This window comes from Scardinius erythrophthalmus (genome assembly GCF_964197995.2).
Source record: "Scardinius erythrophthalmus genome assembly, chromosome: 5".
Lineage (NCBI taxonomy): Eukaryota > Metazoa > Chordata > Actinopteri > Cypriniformes > Leuciscidae > Scardinius > Scardinius erythrophthalmus.
This window is the reverse complement of record NC_138225.1, coordinates 5,271,227-5,293,544: the sequence shown is the minus strand read 5'-3', so window position 1 is coordinate 5,293,544 and position 22,318 is coordinate 5,271,227. Positions and strand designations below refer to the sequence as shown.

Below are 22,318 nucleotides of genomic sequence, written 5' to 3'. Positions count from 1 at the left end.
ACCATCTGATCATTAACTTTTGTTTGGATTGGGAATAATCAAAAATTGGCATGGAGAATAATTTGGAATAATCTTTATACATCTTTTGTGTTGATTGCTTCATATGCACTAACGTGATATTCTTGTTAACCTGTTTTGACACTACAGTGAACAAATACAACAAAATAGCCTCAGTTTTATTCATATTTAAACAAACATTCTTGAAGTCTTTTCCTTTTCTTTTTTCTCTGCCCAGCTTTTCTGTTTTCATAGTGAGGCCCGTTTAACATCACGCATCTGCAGTGTGTACGCAAACAATTCATTAAAACATAAAAAATTAAGAATTTAAGTATTTTATATATTAATTAATTGGCTTATTATTTAAATTTTAATTATATTTTTACAAACTTTGCCATGAAATCTAATTTATGAAAACTGTAACCTGTATGCATGCAAAAATAAATATGCGCTGTTTGCATGCTACAGAAAACAGGCCTGATCCATCAAGCATTTAGCCTATAACAATTCATATCAGTTCTCACAATAAATAGCAAATCATTTCCTCGGCTAAACAAATTATACATGCAAATTATGCATATTGTACAGCAAGGATTTAACCACCGTAGACATTAAGGGTGACAATGTCCAAACACTGTACGGCCTTGCAACTATACATTACCTATGTTCCAATAACCGTTTCTCCCTTTAGATAGCGCTCCAGTGGTTGGCAATCTGTATGTGTCTAATATTACATCAGAAAGCTTCTCCATTTCATGGAATGACACGAGAGGAGATATTGAGAGGTTTATCCTGGAGATTATAGACTCTAGCTGGCAGCGGGAGCCAGTTGAATATAACCTAACACACGGTACACAGTCATATGAAATCACTGGGCTACAGCCAACTACTGACTATATAGCTTACCTCACTGGAGTTATGAAGGGAAGGAGAACAGACTCCGTCAGTGCTTTCGCCTCCACAGGTAACTGGAATTCTCTCTTTTCCTTGCTGTTTTCCCCCGTTTGTTTATATTGGAAGTGATTAATCAGGCCTTAAAGAGTAGTTCAACCAAAAAGTTCACATTTATGTACTCATGTCATTCCAAACCTGTATTTTTTTTCTTCATCTTCGTATGTTGAAGATTTCTCTAAAAGTGCTCCATAAAACTCAAGTCTTCTGAAGTCATGTTATAGCTTTGTGTGAGGAACATGCACAATTGAAGACTAAATTAAAGTTTTAGCATCTGCCTGTGCACAATGGAAATCTGAATCTGGTGCCACAAGATGATTTGCATCAGGTTTGACTTGCATTAAATTCTGTATGCAAGCACGTATGTGACTACATTAAGGGTTTACACGACAACGATGTACTAAAAACTAAAGTTTTTCCGTTGCTTTTTTTTTTCGTACAAATGACAACGTTCCTCGAAAATGACTAAAAGTGCTGTATTCTGCTGCCAGGCCAGTAGATGGCGATGTTACTTTGTAAAGACTCCGTGCCTATAGACTGAACACATAAGCATACGCATGACATCACAGTTTTCACAATTTTTTTTTTGTATTTTTTTTGTATTGAATTGCACTTTGAAACCCGTTTTCAAAAGTTTGCTTTTTCAGGCCCCCAAAACGCTGTTGTCATGTAAATGAACAGCCAAAACCGCAGAAAACTTTTTCCTTTTATTTGGTAGAAATTGTCGTGTAAATGCCCCCTTTTTTAGTCTGTTACTCACACAAAGCTGCTGTTTGACTTCAAAAGACATAAAATATAGTGCACAAGTTGAAATTTGCCAGCTAACAAAAATATGTTCTAAGAACATTTTCTTAACGTTCCCATTAAGTTATGAAAACATTGTTTCTGAATGGTCACAAAACGTCAGAAAACAAAACAAAACAAAGTTATCTTTTTTCTTGGTTACCCGACTGTTAAGGAAACATTCCATTTTATTATTCTGCATGATGGGAACGTTACTTTTGAATGATCTCTGAACATTACTAAAGACCAGATAACTTTGAGGGAATGTTCTATTAACGTTACTGGAAGAATGTTTGTTAATAAATTTGAGAGAATCTTGCCAGAACATTAGCTAAAGTCCTGCAACTGTTTCCTGTTAGCTGGGTTCACAGTGCTTTTTGTAATTTTCGCCAAGTTGCACATTGACCGACTTTCTTCAAAACATCTCCTTTTGTCTTCCACGGAAGAATGCAAGTGTAACGGACGAAGGCCAGTAAGAGCTTCGCGTGTAAACCTCACTCCCTTGGCCTCTAGAGGCTTCGGTCTTTAGTGTCCTTGTTAGCAAGCCCGCCTCCCACACCATAGAGCCTGGTTCGAATCCCACTCGAAGGTGGTCGAGTAGAACTGGTTACATTTGGTGCCGTGACCCGGGTGGGAGTGAGGTTTAGGGGAAAGCAAGTGCAATGGACGTAGGCCAGTAAGAGTGCATGTAAACCTCTCCTGGTTTCAAGAGGCACGCTAGTGACTGACGCCAGCAGCTGCGGTCTTTAGCGTCCTTCTTAGTCCGCTCATCTCCCATGCCGGAGACCCTGGTTTGAATTTTGACCAGTTACACAAGCATACAGATTTGAAGCGAAATGAGGATGAGTAAATGCTTTTTGGCTGAACTATCTCTTTAAACAAGGCTGTTAGGTGGACAGTTAGCATGGACAGATCTCTGAAACTATTGACAGCAGAGAAAGAGACACTAAACAAAACGCCATGGCTGGCTTTTTCCCCCTGTAGCGGCCGAGCCTGACTTGTCTGGGCTAGTTGTTTCAAACATTACCTCAGACACAGTGTCGCTCTCCTGGCGGACGGGAGAGAAGGCGTTTGATAATTTTATAGTCGAGGTGAGAGAGTCTGCTTTGCCCACGCAGGCGACGGGGCGCACCTTGCCCACAGGTACCCGCTCCACGGTGCTGACCGGGCTCAGAGGAGACACGCGATATCAGATCAAGCTGTATGCCACCTCTGGTGGCGCCAACACAGCTGCCCTGACAACTGTAGTAACCACAGGTACAGCAGAGCATGCTTTTGAGTTCTCAGAATACATGCTTTAAACATTTATATTGGGTTTTGAAGATTTGGTTTGCTATGGAAGCCCATTTGCTGCCGTGGAATAAAACAATAAAAAGGTAATTGCACATTTTTATCTCACAATTCTGACTATTTCTTGCAATTACGAGTTTATATCTCGCAATTTGGACTCCGTTTTTTAATTCCCACATATAAAACTGTCTTAAAGTTGATTTTTTTTGTAGGTTAGACCACTAGTAGTGTACATAGGAATTTACCTCAAATCTACTTTACTCTTTCCTCGCTGTTGACTGAATTTTCCGGCTATCCATGTATGTTTTCACTGTTATACGGTAGGGGGCGCTATTACGTATCTTCTGAAGAGCAGAGACAAGCGATAGAGGCATTGCTTACGCAAATGTAAAATAACGCGATAATCAAACATTAAACCACATATAAATCAAAACTGCCTAATGTTACCGAATGAAATGTCGACCCAGGAAGGGTTAACAACTGTAAAGCTTTGGGGGTGTTGGTGGACTCAGTCTACTCCATCTGTGTTTTGATCATCGTTCTGAATCCGATCTGGACATAGTCTTTGACAAAAGTGTTGTTTTGTTTAAAATGTTGCTTTTTTATGAAAATGACCCACATTCAAGGGTTGGTAAAAAAGGATGCATGAAGCTAGAATAAAATGTTTTAAAAATAAAAAGAGTTAAAGTAGCCTACAGTTAAAGGTATATTTAAAGTAGCCTATATATATTTTTTACCTAAATAGGAACATAGTAGTATACTTAAAGTGCAAAAATAATATATAAATAGTAAACTATAAGTATGGTATTATGTTAACTTAAAGAAAACAATTTGCACTATAAAACTACTAAACTAGTAGTTTACTGAGAGTAAGTGAACTTAACAAGTAAACTATCAGGATACCTATAAGTTCAACTGTAGTATAGTTGCAGTACAAATGAAAAACTTAGTTGTATAGTAGTATACTTTTATACACTAAAAAGTGGGCCAATTTAGTCCCAAGTAATAATGAAACGGTACACTTACAAGTATACTTCTAGTACATTGATATTAGTATACTTACTATACATAAAGTATATTTAAAAATAAAATGAACTTGAAGTATACTTATTTTTTATGTAATAGTCAGAATTGCGAGGTATAAACTCACTATTCTGAGAAACAAACTCAAAATTGCTCAGAATTATAAATTAAGAATTGTGAGAAATAATGTCAGAATTGTGCAGAAAAAAAATCACATTTGCATAGTTCATAGTATGGCACAAAATATATGAGCATGACTTAAAGTAGTATTCCTGGTTGTTTGCAAAGTAATGTCTATGGCATGTTGTTGATTAGCAGGACTTGTGTAAATAGGACTGGAAAGATTTGCTTCCCAACCTTGTGTTTGCACAAGTTATGTCCAATTTGTCATTTTGAATTGTGGGATAAAACCAGGTCCATTTTGCATCTAATTCTGGCCAAAATGCCGAATTTACTTACTACGTAGCATTTAAATTGAAACACTTGAGTTGCTATCAGTTATTTGATGCCATTTTTCTGGCAAACCTAAATAGTTTGTCTTCAAAGTTGAAAAATGAGTTGGTCCCACTGAATGCTTATGCATTTTCTTTGGCATGTTTCAAACTGAGGACTAAGTCGTAATTATTATCGACCGCAATTGACCGCAGACCACAGATGCTTATAGACATTAAGGCAAATAACCCAGAATATTCCTAAAGTATACGCTTGTTTCAGCTACTGTTAAGTTTCATAACAGTACCCAATACTTTCTCTCATTCAGAGCCTAAGCCTAAATTGGGCACCATTGTGGTGTCTGAAACCCTCCCGAATAGCTTGGCGCTGTCCTGGAGCACATTGTCAGGCCACTTTGATGGCTTTGCTGCTCGTATCACTGACCGTGAGCAGCTGTATGATGTTGTAGAGCTCAGGCTATCAGGATCTGAGAGGAACGTTACCGTGATGGGTCTTATGGACTCTACGGTCTATGACATAGTGTTTTATGGTCTGTCTCGTGGCCGTCAAACTCCATCAGTTTCCTTCAATATCAGTACAGGTACTGTGCAAGTTTTTCATGCTTCTATCACAATGAATCAGGACTTAACAGACAGAACTAACAAATTTGCATCCACGTTAGACCTGGTTGCAAGCAAGTTGAAACTGACATTTTTGTTTGTTTGTTTGTTTGTTTTGGTACAATTGCATGCATGTAATATGTGACCCCGGATCACAAAACCAGTCTTATATCGCACAGGTATATTTGTGGCAATAGCCAACAAAACATTGTATGGGTCAAAATTATCGATTTTTTTTTTATGCCAAAAATCATTAGGATATTAAGTAAAGATCATGTTCCATGAAGATATTTTGTAAATTTCCCACCTTAAATATCTAAAAAAAATATTTTTGTGAGTGGATGTAGCACAATCGCCAATAGAAATGGACAACTTTAAAGGCCATTTTTTTTAATATTTCGATTTTTCTGCACCCTCAGATTCCAGATTTTCAAATAGTTGTATCTCGGCCATATATTGTATCCTAACAAACCATACATCAATGGAAAGATTATGTATTCAGCTTTCAGATGATGTATAAATCTCAATTTAAAAAAAAATACCCATAAGACTGGTTTTGTGGTCCAGGGTCACATATTTAACATGGTTATTTTAATGACTTTTAACGAAGGCCTTTTTACACTAAGGGCCAGATTTACTAAACAGGGCAAATTAGCGTGAGAGCGCAATCCCATAAGAGCGCAGATGTGAGTGGAAAGTTCTGCTCGTGACGCACAAACGAAAGAACACAGACGCTGCCAGATCATTTTCATAATGATTTAACACAATCTACCAAGAGCAGCACAAATTAACACTGATACAAATACCAGTAAATTGACGAACGCAAACCTTTGTAAATCACCTTGCATGATTAATTTAAATTATCTCCTCTCATAAATTTTGCGTCTGAAAGGGAAACTCCTACAAATGCATATGCAATAAGGTCAACCACAAAAATAACCCTGTCCCACGGCTTTTCAGCGCTCATTTTTCACTGCGTGTCTTTAGTAAATCCTGACAGTAGCTTTTGAAAGCCAAGGGTTTGCGCTGGTGCAAGCTGTTAAATCTGGCCCCAAGTGTGAAATTTTGGACTATATCAAAAATGAAAGAAAAAAACATTGGAACTTGAAGCAGTTTTTTGTGCTTGGTAAAAAAAAAAAAAAACTTCACTAATCCTCCTTCTGATGTTTCTGTTTGCAACATAATCTGCTGTGCTTGAAACATTACATGATTGCGCATTAGGAAAAGTAGATTAGCAGTGTGGAAACTCATTTTTGCATCTGTCTGACCACATGTTGTTTAGTTCTATTAACACAGATGATACCATTCCCGTTTTTGTCATTGCATATGCATGCAGTTGTATTGCACCCACTGAATATACTCGGTTATTTTACATGGAGAAAGAAAGCTCATACAATAATATCTTAACATTGACAAATTAATGAGTAACATTTGACAAATAACAAGCTATTTTGACCTTGCAATCACTGCAGAATCAATTATACATCCTCACCCTGTATTGTCCCCTCCTATAACACTGCAACTACGGGACCCAAATGAATCCTGTACCACGTATCCCAGCGTCATTACCTAAAGTGGGAAACCTCACCGTTTCGGATATTACCCCATACGGATTTCGGGTGTCCTGGGAAGCAGATTCTTCTGAGGGCTTCAGCCATTTTCAGGTAAAGGTATCGGACTCTGGCCTGCTGCTGGAGCCACAAGAGTTCGTAGTGCCGGGAAACCAGACCTTACTGGATGTTTTGGGCCTGATTACTGGCATTGGCTATGAGGTCAGTGTGACCGGGGTGTCAGGGAATGGGTTACAGTCTCGTCCAATCACCACAGTGGCTGTTACAGGTACCGCTTTCTGCTTTTCAACTGCACGTCACTCCTTCACCTCAGAGCTTTCACTGCCCAAGCTTAGTAGTTTTTACTTTGTTGCATAGCAAATTGTTTTTAATATCTAGCAGATCATATTTTACCGCTATTGCATTTTTTGCAGGGGTTGTATGCATTGGACATGTTCAAGATTGATAGATTCTCTCTTATATGTTACACAACACTACACCATGACGAAAACCTGATAAAATGTACAGTTGCTCTACAGTAAACACTTAATATGCTTGAGATGTTTTCCTCGCCCCCAGCTGCTGCTGCTTCTGATTGGTCAGTCGTTTTAAAATCAGTACTGACGAGAACTGTTATTGGTAACACTTTATTTCAATGGTCCACTTTAGACATTCTATTAACTATAAGTAACTTTGCAACTTCATGTCAAATAACTCTCATTAGAGTATTAGTAGACTGTCTGCTTAAATGTGCTCTAAGCGATGCCATGCGTTTTTTAGGCGAAAACATTTTTTGTCACATCCAGCAAACATCTCCTCACTATCCGCTAGCTGCCTGTCCCCTGAACACACTGTAAAGAAACGCGGTCTCTGTAGACAGCCCAGGCTCCACAAACGGCAAGAAAAACAAACTGGCCCAGCCTGGACCACGAAACATAACAAACAGTGTTCCAGCCAATAACCGACAAGAATGATTTGGGGGTGTGGGGAGTGGAGGAGAGAGAAGCATGAAGAGGGAAGTTAGCTAGAGGAGAGATATCCTAGACAACGACTAACGTTAAAATTGTATATTCTTGAGAATTTTGATATGGCCGACACACGACCAAAGAGACGACGTTCCGATGAACAAATAACGAAATCCCGAATTTACATCGGAAAAGCGTTCAAAAGGTGGACAGGTGGGTAAATCCAGTTTGGTTTTTCTAAATGGTTCATGACTGTTTCAGGAAGCACGGAAGGGAGGGGGAGGGGACGGGATGAGGAGGAGGGAGGGTCGAGCTAGCCTCCGTTTTGTTTGACAATACTTTGAACGTCAACAGGGCGAGACTTCACCCAACATCGCTTAGAGCATCTTTAAGAGCTGCTAACTCTTTTTTTAATGTTCCACCAACAGACATTCTGTTGACTATAAGTAACTTTGCAACTATTTAAACATTCTACAAACCTGAACCCTAACCTAACAAGTCTAGTAACATCTACAAAACAAAAGTTCAAGACCTATAATGCTTATTCAGATGACAATATAAAATAATGAACATGTCTTGTGTTTACACGTCCTCTTTGATGTCTATATTCGAGAAGATGACTAAGCTTTGGTTGGGAAACTCAACTACTCCCTCAATACTATCCCTTGTTTATTTGCCAGGTCTCCTCCATCGATAAGTCTTTTTCTTTGTTTCAAGTGAACAATACATGCTTCACTTGTCCTACATGTCTGATGCCATATTTAAACTGTTTTTTTTTCTACTTAAATGGCTGGCATAAACTATCCATCAATATTCAAGTACCATATCATCAGGTTTCATCAAGGTTTTTTACCAGCATGAGGCCTGAGACCTTGTAAGATGCCGCTCAGAAGGAAACAGTCTTGCATGAATTCACTGCACAGTAGAAAGATGTCGTGTGCAAGTGGCGTGCATGATTTGCAATGCCTATATGGTGTCAAAAGTCATGAAGGGACGCGTATACATTGTTGTTATGTGTCCATGGTGTCCAACTAACACAAGAAGTAGTCGTAATACTCGATGCATGTCAAATGGTTGGAGACCGGCAAGGTAGTTGGACTCAAATGAACTCAAACTCTTTTCCTCGTTACAACAAGAAAAAGACCCATTTCCTCTTGTCAATCAGAGGCAGAACCAGAGATTGAGCACCTATTCGTGTCGGACGTCACCCCTGAGAGTTTCCGGCTGGCCTGGACGGCAGAAGACGACGTTTTTGATCGATTTGTGCTCAAAGTTAGAGATTCGAGAAAGCTCTCCCACCCTCGAGAGTTGATTGTGCCGGGCGATGAAAGAACCAAAGTGTTAACACAGCTTTTGGGGGGAACTGAGTATGAAATTGAGCTTTACGGTGTCACGTTGGAACATCGCTCCCAACCCGTTACTGCTGTTGCCAGAACAGGTATTGTGTTTAGTGTCATAGGACTGCCTTTAACATCATTTCTGGATTTGAGAGGGCTTTCTTGGCTGCAATGTGGTGGAAGTGTCTTTAACAACTAAATAACACTCTTCATCCTAAACAGGTTCTGACTGATGTGTTAATCTGTGGTGCACCATGATTTGAAATACATCTATCATGATATGTTTCAATCCAGGGTTAAAGTCAACAGCAAATACTGAGGTTGAAACAGCTATTTTGTTACTTTCTGTCATTTAAAAAGATTTAGTTTGTCCACACATTTTGCTGTTGTCAATCAATGTCTTTTCTTCACAAGAATCAACGGTTTTCCATTAAGAAAGAAAGACTGATAGCACTTTACAATAAGGTTCCGTTTGTTAACATTAATTAATGTTAGTTAACATGAACTAACAAAAATGTATTAATGTTGACGTTAGTATTCAACATTTGAGAGTGTGAAAGATTCTGTTCGCAAACATTGCATTTATGCATTTAGCAGATGCTTTTATCCAAAGCGACTCACAAAAGATGCACAAAAGAATCAAATTAAATACAATATGCAACTAGAAAAATACATTGATTGGGGCTTGAAAAGTGGGTGCTTTAGAAGCTGGAAAAAAGACATTTTGACAAATGTTCTACTTCAGTTCATGTTGACTTTAACCTTGCATGCTTTCGTTTCTCTCACGAAGGAACGTTCATGTGTGTGTTCATGCATCCAGAGGAAAGTCTCCTGATGTTCATGTCACTACTAAACCATCAAGTTACATTTTTCTGCACATCGCTGTTGGGAAAGCGATGTTAATTTGTCCGCATGCCCTGAGAACTAATGATTCTGTGTTGGTTTATGTAAATGGTCCGATCTAAATAACATTCCTTCTTTTTGTCATTGTCTCAGGTAAATTTGTGGAATGCAGTTTAATGATTTTCGGCATGATTGATCATGGCTCAAATGGGAGCTTTTGTGGATGTTTCTTGGAATGGAAACTTGCACTATTAAGACTAACGAATCTTTCTTTTAGGCCTTTTTCATTGCGCCAGGGAAAGGCCCGCTTCTCCTGCAGTTCAGTGTTTGATGCTGGTCTTTCTTTGTCCATTTTCCAGTGGCTGTTGTATTAATTAACTTCATATCTAAATGGCCATAAGGACCCTGGGTGGAACATTTTCCCAATTTTCAGCGTTTTCTTCTTGACATTGCTAAATATAAATCTGCTTTGCTGTCTGGCAGGCCTTGGAGTTCTACGAGACCTTCGTTTCTCTAACGTCACGGACACGTCAGCTGTGGTTTACTGGACCGTACCGCGTGCCCAACCGGACTCCTTCAGAATCACTTACTTCCCAGTCCAAGGAGGCGAGTGCTGGTCCTCTTAAAACCTGAAAGAATGCTTGAACACAGTACTATAGATAAATGCAATGTAGTGAATACTACTATAAACCACGTTATTTAAGTATATTCAAGTACTATACTGTAAATTCATTCGTTATTGATTCTCTTCTCTGTATTAACAGGGACTCCCATGATCGTGATGGTGGACGGGTCACAATCTCAGGTTTCGCTAATAAACCTGGTTCCTGGAGAGATGTATCAGGTGTCAGTTATTGCAGTGAAAGGTCTGGAGGAGAGCGAACCAGCGTCCGACACTTTTACAACAGGTCGGTTTTCTAAGATAAGCAGCCGTATTGCTCAAACCGAGTGTTAGTAATCTGAACAAAACCTTAAACCTAAATATAATATATAATAGAATTAGTGCTGTCAAATTGATTGGTTGTGATTAATGACATCTAACAAAATAAATAAATAAATAAATATATATATATATTTATATATATTTATCGATTGAGATAGATAGATAGATACTGTAGATACATACATACATACTGTACATACATAGATTAGATACATATATATCTGTGTGTGTATGTATAAATCACACAAATATATTAAATATTTATAAACTTATGTTAGTTGCAATCAATCACGATTAATCGATTTTCAGCACTATATATATAATAATATAATGTAATTAGTGGCGTCAAATCAATTGATTGTAATTAATCACATCTAACAAAAGTTTCTAAATATACATAAATATGTGTGTGTGTGTTTATATATATATATATATATATATATATATATATACATACATCCATACATACATGTGTGTGTATATATATATATATATATATATATATATATATATATATATATATATATAACAAATCAGTAATTCATGTACATGTACATAAAGACATGAAAATGTATACAATTAAAATATCAATTATGTAAATATTACTTTATCATATAAATAAATATATATTACATTTATTTTGTATATAACAAATTGTACCTTAAGATAGTTTTTATTTTTATTATTTTATATATAATATTTATTTATTTAATTCACATATTACAAAATAAGTCGTCACATTTATTTCTATAACACTTTATATAATATAGATTATTTCAAAGCAGCTTCACAATAATTAACAATTTTGTTAAAAAAGTTTTAATTATTTTTATTTTTTTTAATCATCAATTTTGAAAACAAACCCAAACTAACCCTTTTAAAAAATGTAATAGTGTCATTATTCTGCTCAGTCAGTTCCATAACTAATCCCATAACTATTTTGATTTTATTTAGGCTATATTTTATATATTATATATAATATACATTTTTTATATAACAAATAATATCATAGCAAATGTAGTTTTTATCTTCATTCTTTATTTTAATTTTTTAAACATTAATTGTTTTGTGACCTCCAGCCCTGGATACGCCACGCAGCCTGACTGCTGTGAATGTGACTGACACGAGTGCGCTGTTGCTCTGGCAGCCCGCAGTTGCGACTGTGGATGGATATGTCATCACATACAGCGCAGACACTGGTGGGAACCTCCTGCGTTCTCTTGCTCTATTTTAAGTTTTCTTTATTCATGTTTGACTTGCATGCATGGTCTCTACTGCTACTCACCCTGAGTAGAGCAAAAAGTAGTTGTAGATATCTGCAGGACACTGCCGTCACTGATACCCCAAAATATACCCACACCTATATAAACACACCTGTTATTCAGTTTACTGCATTATCCTTGTTTCTAATATGTTTTAGGCTCTATCGCTTTAAGTGTGATAGGTTAACTTCTGCTTCTTGTATTTTTCTCTGAAGTGCCCCCGATATCAGAGCAGGTTTCTGGCAACACGGTGGAGTTTGAGATGACTTCACTGGCTCCAGCAACTGAATACACAGTCAATGTTTATGCCATAAGAAACCAAGAGAAAAGTGCTCCAGCCACCACAGACTTCACAACAGGTGAGATGCAGTCACAGTCAACCATTACTAGTGATGTAGCGCCCCCTATAGGCCACACGAGATACAGCTTTACTGAAGAGTTTAAATGGGCAATGAGGATTTACATCTAAAATCATAGTAAATTCTGTTATGCATGTGCAGTGTTTTGCATATATATATATATATATATATATATATATATATATATATATATATATATATATATATATATGCAAAAGATTAAAATAAGATTAAAATATAAAAATAGTTTTGTGTCCTGATCGAAAAAGTAAACCATTTAATGTATCACAAAAATAATTATTTACTAAATAATAATTATTTTAATAATAATAGTAGTACTATTAGAAAGCAGCTTTAACACAACTTTTGTTGTTTTATTTTTTTAAGAAATGTCCTATACATTTCTCATATGTGTTCTGATTGAGAATAAAAAACATTTAATGTATCACAAAAAATTATTTACAAAATAATAATAATAAATATTAAAAGCAGCTATAAAATAGCTTTTAAAAGAAAAAAAAAACATTTTTAAAAAGAAATTAAAACCATTTCATGTATGACTGATTTTTTGCAAAATAAAATAATTATAATAATAATTAAAAAAAATGTTTTTTTATTTTGTTTTTTTACTTATTCTATGTTTTGCCTTGCATTTGGTAATCAATACAAAAAGTACCTAATGTACCAACCTGGATAATATTATGAAAAATTGCTCACTTCCAACAAAATCACTCACTTCAATGCTTTTAATTCTGCTTTGTCAAAACAACAACTGCTTTGTCTCCCATAATGCATCAGTGATAGAAGTTTTGGAATTTTTCTGTCATTTTATTCCTCTGTCATCTTACTGTCTGAATAAGCATGAATGTGATCTGGTTGTGTGTTATGTAGATATGGATGCTTCGCGTGATCTGGTTGCCAGTAATATTCAGACAGAAAGCGCTGTGGTCTCCTGGAAGCCCCCCCGAGCAGCCATCAGCGGCTACATACTGACCTTTCAAACGTCTGACGGGGATGTCAGGGTCAGGCATTTCTCACATACTAGAAACTTTCAAAGGCCATATCACCTTATTTTACAAGCTTCATTCTGTGAATGTGTGAGACTTCTGATTCATTAGCCACAATAACTAGAAGATTCACAAATACAGTAAACGGTAAAACTATTTGATTTATGATTTATTCATGATTATAATATTACATTAAGATTATATAATATAAAGCAGCATACTGTCATAATAACTGTTTTTATACAGGAAAAATAACCAGAAGCGAATTACACCGGAAGCCTTGCACAAGTTATATTTAAAATACTATGTAGAATTTATGCAGCTTTTTAATCTAAATTATTAGTCAATCCAGTATAAATAATATGTTGCATGCATTAGCGAAGTAACACATCATATGTGATACATAATAGCAATAGTTATTCAATATTAAAAGGTTTTGCTAAAAATATGTGTTTTTTTACTGATATTCAGAGCATAACTGATGTATGTTAACACAGGAGTTGAGACTAGACCCATCTGTCACCTCACACGATCTGTCGGAGCTGAGAAGCAGCACAGAATACAGCGTCAGACTGCAGGCCGTCGCCGAGGACAAGAGGAGCAACGTGATCAGCACTGTCTTCACCACTGGTCAGTTACTTAACCACACACACACCGCTGGGGTTTATGTAGCACAAATGATATTAGCTATATTACTATTGCTCAAACTATAGGGCGTTTTCACACCTGTCTCGATGAACCTGGCATGTTTTATCACTTAGTTCAGTTACATCGGGCCACAGTCCAGACCAGAATTGAAAACGAACTCTGGACGCAACAAATCAAGCTGTATCATAATTCATAAGTGGAAATGTGTTGCGTAAAAATCGGTGTCTGATTCTGTGGGTGAGCAGAGCACATTATTTATCGCATTTGGAAACCAAAGAGTGCCTCTTCATCTTAAAAAGCTAACTTGCCAATCCATCTTGATTGCATAAACACATTTTGGTATGCTTTGAAATGTTGCCGTGTGAAATCAAGCCAAATCAAACTTAGAACTTAGTTGGGTAAACTAGAACGTAGAATGGAAAATACAACAAATACTATATATATATATTATAAAGGTTTGTTGATGAAGGTTTGAATTTTCCCTCAGTCAAGACTGCTTGATATAAGCCACAAGGAAAACATGGATTTATTTTTAAAGAACTTTATGCATAAAAATGACACCTGACTGCAATCATTTTGTGATTGCTAAGGTACCGGTAAGTCTCACTAATAAAATTGCTCATATTAAGGCTTAAGGATGGCATGAAACAGAAATTGCAATTGTTTTCACAGACTGTGGTGACACGTTCCCACAGTTATTAACATTGTAAATCTATGAAGCAAAGTATTTATATTTTCATAAAAGAAAAAAAAATGTAAAGTAGATTTATAACACTATACTTTGTTATATTATCTTGGCATTAAATTACAGAAAACTGCTGTGTGAGTGTTTCTGATGGGCTGTTTACATGACACTGTTTTCAACTAAAAACTGAAAATTTTTTAATTTTCAGAAAAAACAAAAACAAAATTATTTTGCTTTATATATACAGCAAAAGAAGAAATCCACAAGAGCATTTCTATGAATTTCCAGAAGAGGAAAAAATATTGAGAGATTGATTACAGTGTCAGAAGAGAGAAAATGTCAAATTCGGTGCCACTCCCTCTGCCGTTGTCTTAGGGTACGTTTACACGGCCATTTTCACAAATTCAAGTTTTTGTAGTTTTTACAGAGACGATAAGGGTACTGTTTTCAAAAAACGGCCAAAACGCATAAAAAGTTTTCAGTTTTTAAGTTGAAAACAGTGTATAGAAATGCTCTTGTGGAATTCTTCTTTTGCTGTATATATATACAGCAAAATAATTTTTTTTTTTAGTTTTTTCTGAAAATTTAAAAATTTTCAGTTTTTAGTTGAAAACAGTGTCATGTAAACAGCCCCTCAGAAACACTCACACAGCAGTTTTCTGTAATTTAATGCCAGATAATATAACAAAGTATAGTGTTATAAATCTACTTTACATTTTTTTTTCTTTTATGAAAATATAAATACTTTGCTTCATAGATTTACGATGTTAATAACTGTGGGAACGTGTCACCACAGTCTGTGAAAACAATTGCAATTTCTGTTTCATGCCATCCTTAAGCCTTAATATGAGCAATTTTATTAGTGAGACTTACCGGTACCTTAGCAAACACAAAATGATTGCAGTGTGATTCAGGTGTCATTTTTATGCATAAAGTTCTTTAAAAATAAATCCATGTTTTCCTTGTGGCTTATATCAAGCAGTCTTGACTGAGGGAAAATTCAAACCTTCATCTACAAACCTTTATAAAAGATGTCAGTGATTTTGCATTGTTCTGTTTTTAAGGTGTTGACGCACAGCGTTCTGAAGTTTTTGTGATCTATGCTCATTATTAGTGTCTGATTCTTGAATCAAACCTTGTTTTGTGTGTGCAGCTGGTGTGCTCTACAGTAAAGCCAAGGACTGCTCAGAAGCTCTGCTGAACGGAGAGACGTCCTCCGGTCTGTACACGATCTACATAAACGGAGATGAGAAACAACCGGTCCAGGTGTACTGTGACATGACCACCGACGGCGGCGGCTGGATGGTGAGTCGAGATGAGCTGTGCTCATGGTACAACTTAGCCTAGTTTTGAGTATGCAACTTACAAACCATGGGCCCTATTCCTATCAATCGCGAAACTCAAGTAACTTTGTGGGCGAATCTCGGATTCAAAGATCTCTTTGAATCTTTGTGGACGCAAATCTAAAATGGGTTGGTCTGAAGTAGCTTCATTACTCATAGGTGTGGTTTGGGCGTAACGTGAAATAAACCAATCGGAGCGTCATCTCACATTCTATTTAAGAGCAGGCGCGCTTGTGCCATGGCGGATTGCTATTATAACGGCGGATTTGCCAGGAGCGGTTCACAGCCGAGGAGACCGACGTTCTCGTTAGGGCCTTAAAAAAGACAGAGAAGAGACATTGTATGGGGATGGAGAAACCCACCCAAATTAGCTTCGGTTAAACAGGCGTATAATAATTTGGGTAAATGTGTAAGCTAGATTTATGCCTATTTTTTCACATCTTCATGGACACCACAATGATTTCCCTCGTGTTAATATTTTTCCTTGTAATAATGTATGATTTGCAAAAATGAAAACTGCTGCTTCTGTGTAGATGAGAGAATCAAAGTGTATGTGCGTTGTGCACACGCTACATTGATTATGGCCAAGCATGCGCCCTTAAAATAGCATATGAATAACATGCGCAACGCGCCACTGACTTTAGACTGGGTTTTTCCTGGTCAGTGGTGGAATTGTTTTCTGGAACTGCAAAATAGCACCAGGGAACGTTTGCACCGGAACACACCTCTTCTTTTCGCTGAACCGCCCCCGGGAGCGCAAGTTGCTTCCCTAATTTACCGATGTGCGTCTGTGGAGGGAAAAGTCCACTGTGCACGGGTGCAAAATAGGAATGATACATGCGTCGGTGTACAAAGTCAATTGTGCTGGGTGCAAGATAGGGCCCCATTAATTTAAAGCTGCCGTCGGCAAGATTTTTTGATCATAGTCACTGAAACCGACACTATGCTCCGACAGAACAACATAAATCAGACGGTTTTAGAAAAAAAAACCACGCTTCTACCTCCACTTTGAGCCTGTTATTTGTTAAGCAAAAATCCACCGCTCCCGGTTCTTCTGGTCCAACAGCTACGGATAACCTAAACATTTACGGATGCCTCGGACCAGGAGTAACATTGCAATAAAACTTTCATCAATAAGCTCTTTTTTTACCTGACAGACTTCAGTCCTTTAGACATACAGTATATGGAAATGTTGACACTTATAAAAGAGAGAGCATTTATGTGCAAAACTTACTTTGTTAGCGGCTCTTCAACATAAACCAGACGTAAACAGCGCATCTCGCGCGCTCTGTGTTGAACATTTATTAATAAATAAATGTATTTATTGATTCTTATTAACTTCAAATACAGTTTCTGAATGTCATTTACATGTACAAATACCTTATCCATGATAAAGTAGTATCATATTTAAATGGAAACATACTTTTACCATTAGTTACGTAAGGCAAAAGAAGTTAGAATCAAGGATAAACTGAAATTCACTAATTTCAACACAACTTCTGTTCATGTATTTGAAGGCTGCTATTGGATTATTGAGGGTAAACGTCATTTTATGTGACTAAGCTTTACTTTGTATATTAGTTACATTCTGCCTTAAAGGGATAGTTCACCCAAAAATGATCCCATAATTTACTCACTCTCAAGTCATCTTACAGTAGGTGTTTATGACTTCTTTCAGGCAAACATAATCCTGTAAAAAAAATCCTGGCTCTTCCAAGCTTTATAATGGGAGTGAATGGTAGTTTAGATTTTGATGCCTAAAAAAGCGCATCCATCCATCATAAAAGTAATCCATACGGCTCCTGGGCTCCATTTATAACTTCATAAACTATAATCACTTGCTGTAAAAAAAACCCTGTAACATCTTCATTATCCTCAGGTGTTCCTTCGGCGTCAGAGCGGCAGAGTCGATTTCTACAGGAACTGGAAGAATTACTCTGCAGGATTCGGTGACACGAACGATGAGTTTTGGCTCGGTGGGACTCCGTTTGACAGGCCAATGTCATTATAACATTAAAATCTACTCTACATTCACTGACAAAGATTGTGCATCGTTGTCTTTCAGGCCTGGTGAATCTTCACAAAATCACAACGGCTGGTCAGTATGAGATGCGTGTGGACCTGCGTGATGGACCAGAGACTGTGTTTGCTGTTTACGATAAATTTTACATCTCAGACCGTAGTTCTCGCTACAAGATCCAGATTGGTGCATACAGTGGTACAGCAGGTGAATTAGACTGAACATTTACACTTATATTTATGCATTTTATCCAAAGCAACACAATTTTTGCATCCCACTGTGCTGTTTACCATTGATCTTCAGTGTAACTTGCTGGACGTCTTTGACTTGCTTCTCGCATCTTCTGCATGACGTGACTTTCTTCAGTAAAAATATGGCACTATTAAAGTTCAAATAAGTTTTTTTTTTTTTAAGTCTCTAAACCTGCAATGTGTCTTGAATTTTTGTGTGAAGGGCCCCTTTAAGTGTATTCAAGATATTACTTGAACATATTATCATGCAAATATGAAGATCATAATAAAGATAATTTCACCCTTGAATACATGCATACTTAATGTTACTACTTTCTTAGGTGATTTCTAATATTTCATACCCAATGATTGCAAAGGTTTTGTAATATTAAGCTTGTAATGTTGTGTCTTTGTGTCTCTCTTAAGGCGATTCCTTGTCGTATCACCAGAACAGACCCTTCTCCACGTTTGACAATGACAATGACATTGCCGTCACCAACTGCGCCCTCTCCTACAAGGGAGCGTTTTGGTATAAAAACTGCCATCGAGTGAATCTGATGGGGAAATATGGAGACAACAGTCACAGCAAAGTAAGGAACACATCGAGTAATATTCTCCACTCATAGACAAAAGTAAAGAATGGTTTTGGCCAATTACATTTTACATCAAAATTATTTTTACTGGCTGTTTTAAATAAAAGTTAAGTAACAGATACATGATCCGAATCCGAATTATCTCAGTGAAATGGCAAAAAATATATCAGTAACACTTTATAGCAAGATCCTGTTAATTAAAGGAGTAGTTCACTTTCAAATGAAAATTAGCCCATGATTTACTCATCCTCAAGCCATCCTAGGTGTATATGACTTTCTTCTTTCAGACGAATACAATCGGAGTATTGTATTAAAAAATGTCCGGGCTCTTCCAAGTTTCATAATGGCAGTGGATTGCAACCAACAGATTGAAGCTCAAAAACGTGCATCCATCCATCATAAACAAACTCCAAACTGCTCCGGGGGGTTAACAAAGGCCTTCTGAAGCAAAACGATGAGTTTGTGTAAGAAAAATATCCATATTTAATACGTTACAAGTTAAAATTCTAGCTTCCGGTCAAACGGCCATACACAGTCTACTTGCCCCTAATGAGCAACTTACAAATTTATGACGTCAGAAGTAGCGTAGTGCGTCATGGCATAGCGTAAATATCAGCAGTACGTCGCATTACTTGCATAAGTTGCGCTTTACACTTAAGTGTAATCCGTATGTTCGTTTGGCCAGAAGCTAGTTATTAAAATTTGAATATTTTTCTTACACAAACTCATCGTTTTGCTTCTGAAGGCCTTTATTAAACCCCTGGAGCCGTGTGGAGTTCGTTTACAATGGATGGATGCACGTTTTTGAGCTTCAATCTGTTGGTTGCAATCCACTGCCATTATAAAACTTCTAAGAGCCAGGACATTTTTTAATATAACTCTGATTGTATTGTCTGACAGAAGAAAGGCATATACACCTAGGATGGCTTGAGGGTGAGTAAATCATGGGCTAATTTTCATTTGAAAGTGAACTACTCCTTTAATGCATTAAAAATCTAGTTCTGTCATGAGTATTAGTAGTGGCGAGTCCATTCTTGCTCTGCAGAAGCAGCGTAGCAGATCTAGTCTGCCAAGGCCAAAAACATTAACATTGACATATTCAATTACATTCTAAAATTATTCCAAGAGTTGTCATGATTGACTTAGAACAATGAGCAATAGATTTGTTACAGTATTTAATTATCTTTGTTTTTATTAGTTAATAAAAATACAACTGTTCATTGTTAGTTCATGTTTGCTCAGGTCCATTATTTCAATAATTTATTAGTACATTTTGAAATCAACTAAGAATAATAAATGCTTTAGAAATATTTTTCATTGTTTTTTCATGTTAACTAATGTAGTTAACTGTAATAAATGGAACCTTATTGTGAGGTGTTACCTATTAATTGGGGGCTCGTCCGGGATTGTCCGAGTGCTTGAACTCGAGGCGCAAACCTTACGTGGTCGACCAGTTCCTTTACCACCTTCCTCTACTGATCTCGATGAGTCTAAATCTGACTTCAATATAGGAAAGTACGTCAAGTTGGTACCGCCTTTTTGTGAAGAAGAAGGAGACTCTTATTTTATTGCTTTAGAGCGTGTCGCCTTTAAATTGAATTGGCCGAAGGACATGTGGACTTCAGTGTAACATGGTTGGGAAAGCACAGGAGGTGTGTGTGGCTTTGCCAATTGAGTCATTGGACTATGACACTGTGAGAACAGCAGTTTAAGAGCATACGAATTGGCGCCAGAGGCGTATCATCAAAAATCGTGTTTCACAAGCAAGCCAAACAAACTTATGTCGAGTTCGCAAGAGAAAAGAGTCTATGGTTCGAGGAAGAAAGATATGCATCCCAATGACTAGTGGTCTGAATAACTTTAAATATTCCATTAGTTAAAAGTATAACCCCACCCACACTTAGTGCTTAACACCTACATATTAAACTTTAAAATGTTTTGTAATTACATTTATTTCACCTATTTTAATTCACAGGGTATCAACTGGTTCCACTGGAAAGGCCACGAGCATTCGATTCCATTTGCGGAGATGAAGATCCGGCCAGTAAATTTCAGAAACTTGGAAGGCAGAAGGAAAAGATCATAAGACTTCAAATGTCCCTCTTTCTCTTTTCTCCAAAAACCCACACAGTCAAAAGCACGATACAACCCCTGATACAAACTTTGTCTTTCGCCTCAACGTTATTGGATGCCACAGAATAATGTTTCGTCAATCCTTTTTATATGTTATAAAAGGCTGCATGATTATTGGGGAGTTTTACATGAACTTGACATGTGATATTTGAAAGTGACACCTTCACTTAACAAAATCTTCCTATAACAAATCTAAAACAGATCTATAAGAATGCTACTATGAGATTAAGTCTCCACTATTATAATGATTAATGGAGTTAGCTTTATTAGCTCAGTTTTCAAGACCAGCGATGTCATTTCCTCGACTGAATCATTACCACTCAGGTCTGACATAGCCAGGATGGTGCAAATAAGTGTGTTCATTTTTTAAAACTAAATAAAAGTAAGCAAATGTTAATGTGATTTTTTTTCTGACAAGTTTGTATAAGCCAGTTTGCTTTTTGATTGATTATTGATGATTTGTTTTGTGTTAAATTTATTTTTATAATGTTTTTTCCCCCCATAGAGTCCTAAATGTCTATAATCCCTCAATGTAGAACTGTCGATTAAACTGTATCTCTTCTCCTTGAATGTCTAAAATTGATCTTCAACAAAATAGGAAATAAAAATATAATTTGTAATGTTGGAATTGATATGTTGTCAATTTTCCTATAACTATCCCAAAGATACATTACCCAAAAAAAGTAGATCCTTTAAGACAAGTCCTGTAGGTTGCAAGGTGGATCAAACTTGTTAGTCCAGCACATCTCACAGATGCTCAATCAGATTTAGATCTGGGGAATTTGGAGGCCAGGGCAACATCACCATGTTGAACCCTTCATCATGTTCCTCAAACCAATCCATGCATTATCCTGCTAAAATAGACCACTTCCACCAGGAAACACCATTATCATGAAGGGGTGTACCTGGTTTGAAATGTTTAGGTCAGTGGCACGTGTCAAATTTACGTGCACATGAATGGGTTTCCCAGCAGAACATTGTCCAGAGCATCACACTCCCTCCACCATTTTGTAATCGTCCCACAGTGATCCTGGCACCATCACTTCCCCAGGTAAACGGCACACATGTCCACGGCCGTCTATGTGAGGTAAAAGAAAACAGGACTCATCGGACCAGGCGACCTTCTTCCACTGCTCCAAGTTCCAGTTCCGACGCTTGCATACCCATTGTAGGCGCTTTCAATGGTGAATAGGGGTCATCATAGGCACTATGCAGTCCCATACGCAACAGAGTGTGATGCATTATGTGTTGTGTGGAAGTTTGTTACTGGGCAGAGGGCTGGTGCCGAAGTGCCACTGTAGACC

General features: G+C 37.1%; 1 protein-coding gene across 5 annotated transcripts in view; it reads left to right on the top strand.

The window, feature by feature from the left end:
- tnca (tenascin Ca) overlaps positions 1–21,638 on the top strand; it is a 63,654-nt gene extending 42,016 nt beyond the window's left edge. For 3 of the 5 annotated variants that reach the window (XM_081366848.1, XM_081366847.1, XM_081366846.1), the window contains 16 exons: positions 689–961; positions 2,716–2,988; positions 4,805–5,077; positions 6,657–6,935; positions 8,777–9,049; positions 10,275–10,397; positions 10,556–10,699; positions 11,814–11,933; positions 12,212–12,355; positions 13,247–13,377; positions 13,860–13,992; positions 15,849–16,000; positions 17,918–18,014; positions 18,104–18,265; positions 18,715–18,878; positions 20,857–21,638. In XM_081366848.1, coding sequence (XP_081222974.1) covers positions 689–961; positions 2,716–2,988; positions 4,805–5,077; positions 6,657–6,935; positions 8,777–9,049; positions 10,275–10,397; positions 10,556–10,699; positions 11,814–11,933; positions 12,212–12,355; positions 13,247–13,377; positions 13,860–13,992; positions 15,849–16,000; positions 17,918–18,014; positions 18,104–18,265; positions 18,715–18,878; positions 20,857–20,967 — 2,852 coding nt within the window. In that variant the 3' untranslated portion in view covers positions 20,968–21,638. The remainder of the gene's footprint in view (positions 1–688; positions 962–2,715; positions 2,989–4,804; positions 5,078–6,656; positions 6,936–8,776; positions 9,050–10,274; positions 10,398–10,555; positions 10,700–11,813; positions 11,934–12,211; positions 12,356–13,246; positions 13,378–13,859; positions 13,993–15,848; positions 16,001–17,917; positions 18,015–18,103; positions 18,266–18,714; positions 18,879–20,856) is intronic. The other 2 variants (XM_081366850.1, XM_081366849.1) reach the window with 1 other exon arrangement.
- The last annotated feature ends 680 nt before the right edge of the window (positions 21,639–22,318 follow it).